Source organism: Xyrauchen texanus, chromosome 36 (genome assembly GCF_025860055.1).
Source record: "Xyrauchen texanus isolate HMW12.3.18 chromosome 36, RBS_HiC_50CHRs, whole genome shotgun sequence".
In the NCBI taxonomy this organism is placed as follows: Eukaryota; Metazoa; Chordata; class Actinopteri; order Cypriniformes; family Catostomidae; genus Xyrauchen; species Xyrauchen texanus.
Genome location: NC_068311.1, coordinates 35281108 through 35297181, shown reverse-complemented (window position 1 = coordinate 35297181; position 16074 = coordinate 35281108). Strand labels below are relative to the sequence as shown.

Below are 16074 nucleotides of genomic sequence, written 5' to 3'. Positions count from 1 at the left end.
GTAAAGACCTGAGTGACTTTAACAAGGGCCAAATTATTATGGCCAGACGACTGGGTCAGAACATCTCTGAAACTGCAAGGCTTGTGGGGTGCTTCCGGTCAGCAGTGTTGAGCACATTCTGACAGTAGTACGAGGAGGGACAAACCACAAACCGGTGACAGGGTGTTGGGCACCCAAGGCTCATCGATGCGCGAAGGCAACGAAGGCTATCCCGTCTGGTCAGAACCAACAAAAGGTCTACTGTGGCACAAGTCACAGAAAAGTTTAATGATGGTTGTGGATGGAATGTGTCAACACACAGTGCATCGCACCCTGCAGTGTATGGGGCTGTGTAGCTGCAGACCGGTCAGAGTGCCCATGATGACCCCTGTCCACCTTCGAAAGTGCCCACAATGGGCACACGAGCGTTGGAACTGTATCTTGGAGCAGTGGAAAAAGGTTGCCTGGTCTGATGAGTCCAGTTTTCTTAACATTACATGGACGGCCGTGTACGTTAGCACAGTTTACCTGGGGAGGTGATGGCACCAGGATGCGCAGTGGGAAGATGACAAGCCGGTGCAGGCAGTGTGATGCTTTGGGCAATGTTCTGCTGGGAAACTCTGGATCCGGCCATTCATGTGGACATCAATTTAACACGTGCCACTTACATAAACATTGTTGCAGACCAGGTACACCCCTTCATGACAGTGGTATACCCTGATGGCAGTGGCCTAATTCAGCAGGATAATGCTCCTGTCACACTGCACACATTGTTTGGGGATGTTTAAGGAACATGATGAAGAGTTGAAGGTGTTGCCCTGGCCTCCAAATTCCCCAGATCTCAATCCGATTGAACTGCTGTGGGATGTGCTGGACCAACAAGTTCAATCCATGGCAGCTCCACCTTGCAACATACAGGACTTGATGGATCTGTCCCTAATGTCTTGGTGCCAGATACCACAGAACACCTTCAGGGGTCTTGTAGAGTCCATGCCTTGGCGGTTCAGCTATGTTTTGGCAGCACGCTTAGGACTAACTGCATAGTAGGCAGATGGTCATAATGTTTTGGCTCATTGGTGTAGTTACTGACATGTATATACAATAGCTAGATAAAACAAAATGGGACTACATTGTGTGTTTTAGCGCGGCTTGAACACTATATGGGCCTATCATGAATTTTAAAAAACTGTGTACATTTTAGAAACGCAGCATGACTAATTTTTGTTTATTTTACACCCAGGTGTACGTACAGCATCTCCTAAAGAACAACAAGGAGACCATTTGGAGGCTGGTTCACACAGACAATGCACACATCTACATCTGTGGGTGCGTAACGAGTCTCCGTCTACAGATCAGTGTTGGTCTAGGTTTAGTTAGTCTATGTTTACTCCCCAACACTGCTTTAAATATAATGTTTTTTTTTTTTATAGAACTGTCTGTAAATCTATTCTAATATTAAAGTTTTCTTCTCTCAGAGATGCACGGAACATGGCACGGGATGTCCAGAACTCCTTCTACGAGATTGCAGAGGAGCTGGGCGGAATGAGCCGCACTCAAGCAGTAGATTACATCAAGAAACTGATGACAAAGGGACGCTATTCGCAGGACGTCTGGAGTTAAATGGCCTATACGCATTGAAACGTTCCTGATTTTTTATGGATGGGTTTAAATGTGTTTGCTATTATCACTCTGACATGTTTGTCAAGGAAAGGAAAACATTGACACACAGCTCCTCATTCTGAAGTGAATCCATGCTGAATTCAACACGGATTGCTTATGGTAGGGTATTTAAAAAATCAACAAGTTAAAATATACAAAGACGTGTTGAATATTGACTGTGGAATTACCTTCTGAACATCTTAATTATGGCATCGTAATCCATGCAATTAGAGGGAGGGAAATTAAATGTAGCCTTTCATATTATGCATATACCCTTATAATCAAACAGTTGGTCGTTTCTAGTAGCAGCCATGTGCAGTGGAATGAGTTGATTACTTTAGATGATGTAACTATTATAAAAGTAGAACTGTTTTGGCAAAAACTCACATGTATTGTTATGCACTTGATAGAAGTTGTTCTTAACATGTGAAAAAGACACTTACCGGTAATGTTATTTGATCAGAAACGATCAATTGTGTGTATGTATATTGTCTTTAAAGCCGTTTTTAACTGTTCAGTTTCTGAAACATTTTCTCTGTTAAGGTGGATGACATTTTTGCTTCTAGTTCTTTAAAGTACAAGAATCTTGAATATCTAGATATTTCCTTTTCAATTTTGTATTTTTTTAAATTTTGGCTGATTATGAATGTAACCCCATTTCAATCTTGATGGCCCTTGAACATTTTATTCTTCTTTGAGGTGCTCAGAAGTGCCTATTCATTTGTCATCATTCCAGTGGTGACTACTGTATGAGTTGTTACAGGGTTGACCATTAAATCTGTGATTGTCTCATGTATAAAGGCTGAGACACAAACAAGCAGTCGAATGCTGGTCTGGGGAGCTGCTTTGTCAAGTAACCCACTCTAGTGCCTTATTTAAAGTGTTGTGTTAATAGTGAAACATAAGCTGCTGAAAATTTCACTATTTTTTTTAGGATAATTCAAGTATATATATATATATATATATATATATATACTAGGAGTCCTGTTTTATATGCAGCTATTCTTTCCTATTCATTACTACCATTTAGGCATGTCTTTTAAATTAATAAAATCATGATGTAACATCACCCTTGTCTTTGTTTTTATTTTTTAAGATGATTTACTACATAAGGACAGTTTTATTGACCAAACCCATGATCTTGAGATATAAAGTATCAGTCAAAGTTTGTGACTGCTCATTTTTCATCATTACAATTTAGAGTAATCGTGAAGTCATAACAATTATGATTTGGCACAAACTGAAGTATTGGAATTATGCATTGGACAAAAATGTTTAATGAAACTTTCGTTTTTTTAAACCGTATTGGGAGTTCTCATGTATGCTGGATGCTGCTAATATTAGATGAGTATAGAAATTCATACATGGGTGCAATTTATATTTGTCTAAAACTAGTTTTTCAGCATTTTAGCATAAGAGTGAATCAAAATAAACTGAATATGCTAATGTTTGTGATAGTAGAACATTATTAAAGGTGCATTCAGTAATGTCTTGGGCTTACACTGACACCTAGGGTCATGGATGAAGCATCATTAAAAACACAATAGATATAAAAGTGCACTCAGTCATTTTTTCCTTCTACTTCCCCTAACTTCTAAAGACATTAATTGTAATTTTGTAATATATGTAGGAATTCATGAGCACACATTAAATTGAAGACTGGAGTCATATTAGTAACCTTATAAAAGCTGTTTTATTCTACATGGAGGGGGTCCACACATGTTAGATCACATGACCAGTGAACACTACTCACTCAGTCTCAGTAACCGTTCTGTTATTGGACACTTTCACTCATTGATTAAAGTAATCATGGCTGACTGTGAATAATACATTTCTACAATGACATCTGAAACTAAAACTACTGATTATAAATGATGCTGCATCCAAACCACTAGGTGTCAGTGTAAGTCCAAGATGACACAAAGACAAAAGTTACTGAATACACCTTTAAATTACCGATATCATTATAGTTAAAGTTTCCAATAGAGCTGTTCAGGTTGGAGTCCAAAAGCCCAGAAGAGAACTAGCATTTTTCAGGCCATGGGTTCCATTAGGATTTTTCTATGAGTTTTTATTATGGCAGTTTTAAATTTATGCATACAATAAGGTATGTGGTAGGCAAAACATTACTTGAAAATACTTAGATATTTTATTCTACAACATAAATTACCCACAATCATACCCCAAATGTGAATTTTGTTGCTGTTGTGTTTTTTTCAAAATGTTTGTTGCTTACAAGTTGCTAAACAAGGACTACAACGGTTTTAACGGTAGACTTGGTCAGTTCAAACCAGTCTGGCCATTCTCTGTTGACCTCTCTTATCAACAAGGCATTTCCATCCACAGAACTGACGCTCACTGGATTATTGTTTTTTGTTTTTGGCACCATTCTGAGTAAATTCTAGGGACTGTTTTGTGTGAAAATCCCAGGAGATCAGCAGTTACAGAAATACTCAAACCGGCCCATCTGACACCAACAATCATGCCAAACTCCAAATCACGAAGATCATTTTTCCCCATTCTGATAGTTGATGTGAACATTAACTGAAGCTCCTGACCTGCACCGGCATAATTTTCTGCACTGCACTGCTGCCACATGATTGGCTGATTAGATAATCACATGGATGATTGTTGATGCCAGATGAGCTGGTTTGAGTATTTCTGTAACTGCTGATCTCCTGGGATTTTCACATATTTTTTATTCATTTTACTCCGAATGGTGCCAAAAACAAAAAACATCCAGCGAGCGGCAGTTCTGAGGATGGAAAGGCCTTGTTGATGAGAGAGGTCAACAGAGGATGGTCAGTCTGGTTTGAACTGACAGTCTATGGTAACTCAGATAACCGCTCTGTACAATTATGGTAAGAATATCATGTCTGAATGCTATTCTGAGATGTGGGTTGGCGCTGTTTTGGCGGCACGAGGGGGACCTACACAATATTAGGCAGGTGGTTTTTATTGTTGTGGCTGATTGGTGTATGTTCTTTCTAAAGCAAAACATCTAAGTAAGTAATGTTTACCATGGACATTATTGTACTTATAAATCCAAAACTGACAATGTTAGAACTCATAGGAAAATCAAGAGGTAACCCATGGCGAAATAGCCTTCCGGGTTCGCCTACAAACTGACATCACGTTTGAACAACTCTATAGGTTTGTTCATCTTCAACTAGGCCTTGACTTGACTCATCAGAGAAATGGGCCCAGTACAGTCAGGGGTGGAGTTTAAAAAAGAGAGTTGTCAAGCCGGATACTTTTGTGCTTCTGGTCGTGTGCAGAACCTACATCATGGCATCTTTCTTATTGCAGACAAAGTGTATGTGATAGACAATCAGATAAACTGACATTTTAATTTTACATATAATAACCAGAAACACTCATTTAAATATGTTACGTGCTGCTTAATACAATGCTTACACCCAAGAGGAAAAATTGATATAAGCCTAAATTATTTTTAGAGTCTTTTTTTAATAATTTTAAATCGTTTTTATGAATTGAAATGATAAAGAAGATCAAGATGACATAAAAAGTTAATAGTACTGTTATAAAAACAGGAATTGTGAAAGTTTAGCAGAACTTAAGGTGTCAGAATAAACACCTTGGCAATGGCATACAAACATAAAACTCTTGTTACTTCTGCAATACACTCATTTGGCAGTAGTAGCTAAGTGTAGTATGGGTAGTGTGCCATTTTGAACTCAGCCCATGAAGCACACAACATCGTAGCCATCTGAGATTCTGGCCAATACTGAATAAACTCTGTTATGATCAGAGCTTGTGCAGTGAATTTGGAGCAACTGCAACAGTTGAACAAGGTGACTTGTCTAGACGCACTTGCGCGGTTCTTTGATGGTGACCCGGGGACCTATGTTTCTAACCGACATGCACCGATCGGTCTGCGCAGCACTGCATGAAGTCAAACACACTATTAACAGGGGAGATACTGAGATTAAGTGAGAAGTATGCACTTGGTCATTTGATCCTAACATGGCAGCCCCCATGAGGGGACCATCTCCATGTAGAATAAAACTTTATAAGGTTACTGGTATGACTGGAATCTTCATCTCATGATTTAGTATATATGTTTCAAAATTAATATTCATTTATTTAAAGGAATTAAACTTTTAAATGTACTGAGTGCACTTTTAAAGTGAAAGCCCGCAGACACTTTGACGTCACAAACGTGGCGGAGATCATGTGACAGAAATGGCGCAAAGATTATACCACTTTCCAATAAACAGGGGCATGCTCCAAATATATATTATACAGAATATATATACATATATATCTATTTCATAGTATACATTTACTATTTGATAAATATCACCACGAATTATGCTCAACATTTCTCTGCTTTAATTGTTTTGTTATATCTGTGTAAAAAAATGATTTATTCCACGCATTTCCGCTAAAGAAATGGTACTGTCCGGTCTAACGTCAAAGTTCATAAGAAGAGCTGCAGCGTGTGTGTTTCGCTCGTGCCGGGGTTTTTAATTTCATTGTTTTGGAACTGGTGGCCATTTAGTTTTATCTGGTTCAGAAAGATGGCCTCAGGTAAGATAAATTATGTAAACATGCTTTCAGAAAACGTTTGTCGTTTTTTAACCGTTTGCTGTTTAATTTGATTATAGAGATGCATTAGCACAGCGCGCGCTTAGCATTTAGCGGCGCGGGGTTTTGTCAGAATAGAAGTATGAACAAAGAATCTCTTGAACGAAGAAATATACATGTTTTTTTAAATCGCAACAATTGTTTGTTGTAAACGTCGACCAGTTCAGGAAGATTACGTAAATCCTGGCGAATGATGTTTGGGCGCCATATTCGTGGTGTGGCGTGGTGGGATTGTTAGCATTAGCATTGACGATGATCAGCTCAGTCTTGTATTTTCATAAATGTTTTATAAATGTTACTTATACATGATTAATCAGTTTCGTGTGTTGTGTTATTAACACTAAACATTCTCGGACTCTCTGCTCATTCCTGTTTGACTCGTAGATTCAGGCTACGGGCAGCAAGGAGCGCAACAAAGGCAAGTGAAATTGATAATTTCCACTAAATGTACATAAAGAATATTTCCATTAATTCATGAATCTCCTACTTCAGTCCTTAAATTATCAAACTACTCTCATACAAGTACCATTTTGTTTCTTTTCTTTTTTTTTATTTTATTGCATGTATTCAATGTGTTTAACTCTTGTGTGACCTGTGGACATTTTTTTTTTCGCTCATTTTGGCTGTTAATGCCAACTGCATAAGATCACGAAAGCTATGTTATTGTGGTTTCATTCTGGAGCCCTGGCTTACACACACACACACACACACACACACACACATATATATATATATATATATATATATATATATATATATATATATATATATATATATATATTCCACCAGATGTCACAATTTCTCATGTTTAGCCTATGGAGCAAATACATGCCTTTTTTCCCCTGTTTGCTGTACTATAGAGCACTGCAGGCCAATTGAGTAAATGATGCAGCTAAAATTGTGTGGTTGTGTTTAAAAAAAAAAAAAAAAAAAGTGGTATTATATAAACAAACTGGCATTTTAGGTGTTAAAATCCTGAAAATTTATTAATATTTGGTTATGATCAGGACTGATGTTGGTTAAAATGTCAAAGTGGAAAATAACATTAATATATCATTTTATGGCAGTTTTTTTATATAGACATTGTATATAGGTCCTGAGTTTTTTTTTTTTTAATACGGCACTGCACAAATAATGCATTAAAATCAAATTAGTTGCTATTCCAGACTGTGACTATTTCCTCCCCTCATATAAAACCGTGGCATTATATAAACAAACTAGCATTTCAAGGGATACAATCCTGAAAATGAAAGTGGATAAGATTTATATATATTATATATGATACATTTATTTATTAAATTTACAGCTATGGATCTTATGGTGGGTCCCAAGGCTATCAAGGCGGACAGGTAATGGTTTGATATGTTCTTAAAATTATGTTTGAGCGTCTTAAGTGTTTGCGTTTGACTGGTTTTATGTTTCTAGCAGGGGTATGGTCAGGGCAATGGAAGCAGCTCTTATAGTGGACAGAGCTTTGGTGGTTACGCACAGTCTGCTGGTGGTATGTTTAAATAATTATTATTATTTCCGATTAGTTATTTTTGTCAATGATTGCAGTCAATATTTTTTCTAAAGGAGAGAGTTACAGCCAGACAGCACCAGGATACTCATCTAGCTATGGTCAACAACCGCAGCCACTGCAGCAGGCCTCTGAATCCTCACCGGGGTGAGATCTAACTTTTGAATTACATGCAGTCCAAACTTAGAACACCATGCTGTTGATGGCATAGAAGAAGGCTTTGTTTAACCTCTTAAGCCCTGTTCTCTCTGATACAGCTATGGTGGAGAGAAGTTGTATGGCAGTGGTAGTGGAGGAGGGTATGGTCAGTCTGCTGGCTCTTATGCAGGGTCTCAAGGTGGCTATGGACGACGCAATGATGGTAATACCTCTGAAATACAGGATTTGTGCATTTAAATTGATCTAGTAGACACCTAGCCCTTTGGGAACAAACCCACATATAGGTTGGACACCAGTGTGAACATTAATGTCTTGTGAATTTATGAATATTTTGGTCTTAAGTTTGGTAACAGAAATGTTTATCCTCAGGTGACAGCCGGAAGTATGGTGATGATGGTGGCTCAGATCGTTCTGAGGGATTCAGGGGCAGGGGTCGTGGGGGTTATGATCGTGGCGGTTTTGAACGTGGAGGCTATGACAGAGGTGGCCGAGGCGGGCCACCCTCCGGTATGGGGTAAGTGTGCCCATCCCAGAAGGTATTGCAATACACGGTCTACTGTCGCATAAAAATACATGAAATAATGCCTATTGATAGGTTTAATATTGCTGTAAGGGCTTGATGATGGGAAGATGAATAGGGCTGGGTATTGAAAACAGGTTTTCACAATTCTGTTTTGTTTTCGATATGACTTTTATTCCGATTCATTTGGGTAGATTTCCATTTTGCCGTTAAATCTTTATAACTTTGTACATTGAAGATATTTTAAGTTGCAACCAGGCCCAGACTATGTGGTTCAATTGCGGTTTATGTAACAAAGTTATTATCCCATTCAAAATGGAACTCTAAACATAAAAAACAACCCATCTTGGGTCTTTAAGAATTAGTATTGGAGTCATTTAAAATTACGCTTGTGATTTGTTGGGAAAATTATGTTTTTACCTAGCCCTAAAGATTTGTCTCTGGATTAGGGCTGCACAATTCATATTGCGATTATTTAAAAAAAAAAATATTGTGATTTGACACTACACAAATATTTTATTCTTTTTACGGTTTACACTCTACAATTTCATGATTAGTAAAAACAGGTTAAAGTATTTTGTGCACGAGTAATCGTTTAGGTTTAAATACTCGACTAGTACTCTAATATTGCCATATTATTTTTGTGCATTTTGCCTGCCGTGGGCAACATTTAAAACCGCTTCTCTCATATAAATCTTGATGTTAGTTCTTCCAGAAAGTTATGGCATTTAAGTGTTTCGCTCTTCAGAAGACTTGGAATGTTTGTTTCCGTGTGAGTGCTGTTTTTTTATATATATATATATATATATATCACACACACTAGATCGGGGCGTTTATGCATGGTGCTAATTTTTTCATAAAAAAATTGGTTTAGGTTGAATTATAAATTCTACATCAAGTAATCAATTACTTAAGATTACACATTACAATTTGCCCATTTAATTTTCCTAAAATTCTATTTATTAGATTTTACGATTTAAAATTTAAGGAGTTTTTATTATGAAATTGAAATGTATAAGTCATAAATTGATTGTATTATAGTGATACATTTTTGCTGAAATTCAATAATGTTTTGCCTATTCTCTGTTGCCATTGAAAGACTAGTGTCCTCCAAATATGAACCAAACTCAGAACGTTTTAATCCTTGTTTGTTCGATAGTAAAATATCGACCTTTTTTATTTGTATAATATGCTTTTATTTTGGCGGGTAATGCAGGAACAGTTTCTGGTTGTAGCAGTTCATGATATCTGTATAATATGCTTCTCGTTTTAACATCTGTCCACAAATACCTGGAACCTTTGTGTATTTTCATTATATCGTAGTTGCCAAGCATATTTGGGATCATGCTAAAGTGAATTAGGAGTGCTTGGTGTGTGTAAGCAAATGGAATTGAACTCCAGGCATGAGTTGTGGAGCACAGGATCACTCAAACACGAATCCACTAACTGAATATAGAGCTGTGCACAAACTTTGAAGCTTGAATTTCTCAGACTTTTGCGTATTAATAATCGCACCAGGTCATATCGGGATTTCGATTTATTGGTATTTTTGTGCAGCCCTTCTCTGGTGATCAACTTGGTCAAATAATTGCATGTCTTTAAACTCCATCAATTTGTGGATCCACTTTATTTAAAGTAATGGAATGTGTTTGACTGAATGAGATGTAGGATGTCTATAAAAAGATTTTGACTTAACTGTATCAAGGTATCAATTTTATAAAATTCCTTCACAAATTCACAAACGGAAAATGAGCAAGAACTTTTTTCTTTGTTTGAATGAATGTGACTAATTTCTGTGGGGATTTTCCTCAAGGTTTCAGCTACTTCAGAAGCCATAATTCTTAAAATGTCTCCTGTTTGACTCTTTTCAGAAAAGTGAATGTAAACCTGGCTAATTATGGAAAAACATGTCATTGTGTTGGAGAGCTCCAAGTAGACATGACTCGACACATTTTACGTCATTTCAGAGCCAATTTTCTTTTATACTTGAAAGGCCGTGCCCTCGCTACACTTAGGGCAGGTCCGTGACAAAAACCCCAGGTCGCAGCCCAATCTGTTTGTATGGCAAGGCTCATTAATTATGTAGTCCACCGAAGTGATCTGATTGAGTCTTGAGCCGTTACAGAGTCATCAATATTTGATATTACACATTGCTTTTGCCATTTTAATTTTTTCACCTGTTTTTTTTTTTCTACAAAACAATTTTGAACAATGTTTAAAAAATAGGCAAATGAGGCTAGTGTTTTAATGTAGAGCCAACATGGAACTGTAGCTAATTTAAATCAGAAATTACTTTAGTCTCATGAACCGTTGCCTGTTTTTCAAATGTAATGCATGAGTTTCTCTGTTTGATTTATACCTCTTAGCCAAAGATCTTGTAATTTATGCAAAACAAACATTGGTGTAATGTGAGCAATACAGTGATTCTGGTAGACTTAACTATGAATGAGCGGTATACCTAGAAAATAACGAAATATCATGACAACATTTTTTTATCATGTTGCCAGTTTCAGTACCGTTGTACAGTGTGGTGCTATTAGCAAAGTTTTCCTTCTCAGCTCACGAGTATTTAAGCATTACATTAAGATTGCGGACCTAGTAGTCTGAGGTTATTTTATTTGTGAAGTATTGATTTGGTTCTGATATCGAGGTCAAAATTTTGGTATCAGAGCAACCATAGTCTTAACATTTGTGTAGAAAGGGCACGGCTTAACGTGTTTCACTCTAATTTAAAGTTGAAAATGGTCAAAGTCACAGGCAGTTCTGAAGTAGGTTATAATATTTCAGGTTAAATTAGCCGTAAAGGATAAGTGCTTTGGGATAAGTGACGTGGTTTGATTATTCCAGCTATTTTGGTAGTGCTCATTCATTCTGGCTGCCCTCCCATTTATTTTTGTATCTTATCTGAAAGCACAAAGGAGCAATTCTGTCACTCCATATGATTCGGTGTCTTTAAAGTGTTTGTTTCTTTTTGTGTTAACATGGTCTACATTTTATACTACAGGTATCAAAGTGAGTGAAATTAAAGTTGGACCACAGCCTTTGGAGCTCATAAGCACTCATAATGGAAGAAAATGTGTGCTCGTCTACACGAGTGCCAGAACATTTAGATAATCTGGTTAAAATTCTTTACAAGAAACTAAAGAGGGAGTGGGGAGGTTGTCCTCCACGCTCAACTCTGGTTTTAGTTGCATTAGTCTCAATTCAGAAAGATAAAAAATCTAAATTGGAAGCAGACAAAGTCAATTTTAGACTTGCCTCAGATTCAATTGGAAATGTTTCATTTACTATTGGCCTGTCATTAACTCATCTGTCAATGGGAGATATTTCCTCTTTGGTAGTAAACCATGGCAGGAATACTGATAAAGCGGGAGCCTTGAGCTCCCAGGTTTCAACAAAGGAAACCCATCATATCTTCAATTTTTCTTCTGCAGTGGTGGTGACCGTGGTGGCTACAAAAATTACGGTGGTAAGTGATGAGCATCCGAACTGTCTCAGTGGGGGAAGGAGATAAGAAAAACAAAGATTAACTGGCAAAAGAACTTGAGAGCCACCATTTTTATCTGAAACCCAAAGGAACTTCACCTTTTATTGCTGTCCTCTCTTTGGTAATGCTTTTGTGGGTTAAAATCTAACATCTACTCATTTTTAGCAGTAAAATATGGTATTCTTGCATGAAGAAATTGAATTAAACACACCAGCGTTCTCGATGCCAACTGTACACATGGCGAAGAAGGGACACATGATGTAGCTGAAGAATACTTGGTGGTTTTTATTTTGTTACTAAACTCAGACAATTTGTGCTGGTGTCAAAGGTGTTTGAAAGTGGCGCAGAAATTTGGGACAGACACTGGTGCATAGATTAAACTGACATTTATAAAGGTTGTCTAAATAGCAAAAAATTATTTTCTTTTAGATTTGAATTTAGTGATATTTTAGGTTTCATGATTTCATTTGAAGTGATGGTTTCTGAAGTTCTCATGGTGGGTGTTCCCTTTCGTGTCTTGCTGTTTTTCAGGACCCAGAGATTATGGTCAAAAGGATGATGGAGGTAAGTGTGAATCTCCTTTCACCCTTTTTTATTTTTGGCCTAAATTGAAGCCAAAATTTGACATGCTTCCTCTATAGACCCTCCTGAAAAAAATGACCAATTACAAACCATTTAAATGTTTGCGTGTGGCCCGTATGCACTTATTTACATGTCCTTTAAATATAAATTCCAGAACTAAACTTTGACATGTAGACATTGACAATGCAATTTTGTCCAATAACTGTTATAACCTTTTAATCAAGGAAGTTGAAACTTAACCTGTATCATCTTTGGTTCAAGTGCTAAATGATCCTTAAAATATTGATTGGACAAACCAACAAAAATGTCCTCCCAGCAGCTAAGAACTTGAATTGTGAAGGGCTAATCAATATTACATTTTGCAAATGCTTTAAGGGTGTCCAGATGAGGTTGTGTGCCAAATATTGTGAGAATTGGCCACTTGGTGACATTAAGTTAGTTTGTGTGTAATAAATGAAGTAGCTAAACTCAAACTGTAAGGGCTAGATTAAAATTAATTTCTTCCTCCAGTTCCCAACTTTTTCAAAACTCATCCTAGGCTGGTTGTTCTGATTGAGTTATGTCCTCTACAGAAATGTATTTAAAATATATAAGCCAATAGAATTTTGGATGTGCCCATTATGACTAATTGGACTATCTTGTGAGTACAATGCCCAAACTTCACAAAACTTGGTATACCTAACATTCTGTATACATGTGCCAAATTTGATAAATTTACAATGCTAGGGTGTGCTTTAACCTAATCTTGGATTCTGTGGATATATTTGTTTGGTGTAAAATTTCAACTTTTCGGATTTGGGCATGTTCTTTTCACTTGTGCTTAGACCCCAATTAACACCCCTTGAAGCCATATTTATTTATTTGGAGGTGAACCATGAACTCAACAGGCTGCCTAAGATTCAGACTAAAGTACATAAAAATGAGATGTGTAAATGTGTGCTTTATTTCTCAACTTCCGTTGATTTTATTCATTTACAGATGATCAGGACAACTCGGACAATAATACCATCTTTGTCCAAGGTCTTGGAGAAGATGTTTCCACTCAGGAAGTGGGAGACTACTTCAAACAGATTGGAATCATCAAGGTAAACTGACACAAAGATCACAACCTAACAAGCGACTTGGGAGTCTTGTTAAAAAAACGTTGAATTGCCTACTGTGATCACTCATTTCTTTAACAGGTGAATAAGAAGACTGGCCTACCCATGATTAATCTATACACTGATAAAGCCACTGGCCGACTGAAGGGTGAAGCCACGGTGTCATTTGATGATCCACCCTCAGCCAAAGCTGCCATTGATTGGTTTGATGGTACGATAAATATACCGGAGTCTGTTTGTCTTTTACAAAGCATGGGAGATACTGATTTCACTGTTATTGTTTATCTGCAATACAGGAAAAGAGTTCCAAGGAAGACCTATTAAGGTATCGTTTGCTACCAGAAGGGCTGAATTCACCAGTAGAGGTGGTGGTGCTGGAGGAGCAGGAGGTGGTGGCAGCAGTGGTGGCAGAGGCCGTGGTGGTGTGTTTTTGTTCTAAATGTTTTTCTTCCTGTTTGCCTCGGACAATGCATTATTTTTTTTCCCCAATAGTTAAAGCAACTAAGGTGTCCCTGTTTTGTTTTTGCCTAGGTTTTCGCGGCAGGGGTGGTGGCTTTGGAGGTGGTGGTGGTGGCGGCGGTGGTCCCTCATTTGATGTCAGAGGAGGAGACTGGCCTTGTCCCAACAGGTGAGAAAGACCATGGTTCTTTGTGAATGTTGAGAGGAATTTGTACTTTTAAAATGTGAAACTCACTCTTTATACCACTTCCTGCAGCTCTTGTGGCAACATGAACTTTGCCCGAAGATATGAGTGTAACAAATGTGGAACATCAAAACCAGACAGTGATGGAGGTACATGCAGTGCTTTTTTTTTTATTTTATTTTTTTACCAGTGCTAAAACAGTTTGTGACCAATAGAAGGTACAATTTACCCCAAGTCAATATGAAATTAAATTGACCCTATTAACTTTTAAACATGTTCTCAATAGCCAGGTTTCAAACTTAGTTTAAGCACAATCTAAATATTGCAAAAGCTATTTGTGAATAAAGCAATGTTTCCATCTCATCTGAGAACAAGTAATCCCTTCTAGGGATTCAATATACAAATGGAAGTTGAAGCCACTAACTTTTAAATGTGTTTAGTGCTCTCAGACGAAAAGCTGTGACAAACTAGTTTGCTTTCTTTAAGCGGCATGGGATATGCCTCATGTCTGTGATTGAATGCATAGTTTATTTGCCAAGTTTAGAAGCATTTAAGAGATTTTATTCACAGCTTTGTGCTTTTAATTATAAATAATGCTCATTACTTATGAAATGTCAATTTACTTCCGTTGTGTGACATAACATTCATGTTGACTTCTCTTATTCTCCCATCAAATAATGCGGTGTTTGCTGCACCATTCAAAACTTCATCTCGTCTAGACCGTGGTGGTCGGGGCGGATATGGAGGAGACCGCGGGGACCGAGGAGGCTTCAGAGGTGGCAGAGGAGGTGGAGGTTTCCGAGGTGGAGACCGTGGAGGCTACGGTGGTGGCTACAAAATGGGTGGAAGGTGATACCCCAGACGCTTAACCATTTTTATTTATATTATACATCAAGAGTAATATTTGGATGGCACTGAGGTTTTACAAATGGCTTTCTCTGCATTTTAAACTGATAGAAAATGTGAAATCTGTAATTTAAGTGCTTACACATCGAATGTTGAGACAAATTTGCTCGATCAACTTTTGTCATTGTATTTCAGAGGAGACCACAGAGAGGACAGACGAGGCCGACCATACTGAAGATTTCATGTGGATGCCATTCCAACCCTTTGCTGTGTGTGTGTGAGCGGGGAGGGCGGGGGGTATTGGAAGGGGTTAAGAGGGTAACTGGGAGTTACCATTTCTTTGCAAGATCGTCCTGCATACTCTGAAATGAGCATTTGTTTTCCCTGTTATTGTTGAATCTACTGTGAGGGGCCGAGGAAGTGCTGGTGAGGGGAACGGGGTTAAATTGCCCTGTATTTTGGTTTCCGAGCAGTTTCTCTTTGAAAACATTGAGTCCTGTCAGGGCAATGGCAAAAAGTGCATCAGGTCAGCTAAAATGGGTTATTTTGCTCTAGGCAAATTTGGGGGGCAGATGTTATTTTGTTACTTTTAATTTCCTGACTTGTAGAATCCGGTATTTAGTGTGTGATTTTGTGAAATGCTTAATATCATTGTTTTGTAAAATCTACATGAAATGTTTTATTTGGGGGGCAGGGGGGGGGTTCTTTTTGCAAATGATATTAAAACAATTCTGATCTTAATGTGCTTCATCACTTGTTTTGATGTTCTCAGTTCGGCATATGCTCAATCAACATTACTTAACAATAGTAACACTTTACATGAATGTTCTCTTTAAGGTTTTATAAGAGTTGGATAGTTGGTCATTTACAAAGGCAAGTGTAGGTATTACACCATGAATAAAAGGGCTACTTTGATTCGGTACTTGCCAGATGGTGAGCATTTTAACATGCAGGTTATACATTTTAAAT

At 37.6% G+C, this 16074-nt stretch overlaps 2 protein-coding genes across 6 annotated transcripts in view; both read left to right on the top strand.

Annotated features, from left to right (window-relative positions):
• The window catches only part of LOC127629839 (NADPH--cytochrome P450 reductase-like), a 50530-nt gene extending 47829 nt beyond the window's left edge, over window positions 1-2701 (top strand). For both annotated transcript variants that reach the window (XM_052107112.1, XM_052107111.1), the window contains 2 exons: window positions 1220-1305; window positions 1455-2701. In XM_052107112.1, coding sequence (XP_051963072.1) covers window positions 1220-1305; window positions 1455-1599 — 231 coding nt within the window. In that variant the 3' untranslated portion in view covers window positions 1600-2701. The remainder of the gene's footprint in view (window positions 1-1219; window positions 1306-1454) is intronic.
• Window positions 2702-6070: 3369 nt separating this feature from the next.
• LOC127629841 (RNA-binding protein FUS-like) lies at window positions 6071-15766 on the top strand. 4 transcript variants are annotated; one of them, XM_052107118.1, is made up of 16 exons: window positions 6071-6192; window positions 6634-6667; window positions 7556-7598; window positions 7678-7750; window positions 7828-7915; window positions 8026-8129; window positions 8297-8441; window positions 11882-11916; window positions 12466-12498; window positions 13495-13601; window positions 13698-13827; window positions 13913-14038; window positions 14148-14244; window positions 14332-14408; window positions 14979-15108; window positions 15301-15766. In XM_052107118.1, the coding sequence occupies exons 1-16, from the start codon at window positions 6183-6185 to the stop codon at window positions 15338-15340; spliced, it is 1272 nt and encodes a 423-aa protein (XP_051963078.1). In that variant the 5' UTR covers window positions 6071-6182; the 3' UTR covers window positions 15341-15766. The 4 variants fall into 4 exon arrangements, with proteins under 4 accessions (XP_051963078.1, XP_051963077.1, XP_051963076.1 ...); XM_052107117.1 differs by having other exon boundaries at window positions 7675-7750; window positions 15301-15765; XM_052107116.1 differs by having other exon boundaries at window positions 7825-7915; window positions 15301-15763.
• The last annotated feature ends 308 nt before the right edge of the window (window positions 15767-16074 follow it).

Bases quoted from the DNA above. Each gene is read 5' to 3' on its own strand.
- LOC127629841 (XM_052107114.1), top strand. The intron at 7,599-7,674 runs GTAATGGTTTGA...TTATGTTTCTAG, and splicing joins AAGGCTATCAAGGCGGACAG to CAGGGGTATGGTCAGGGCAA. The intron at 15,109-15,300 runs GTGATACCCCAG...ATTGTATTTCAG, and splicing joins GGCTACAAAATGGGTGGAAG to AGGAGACCACAGAGAGGACA.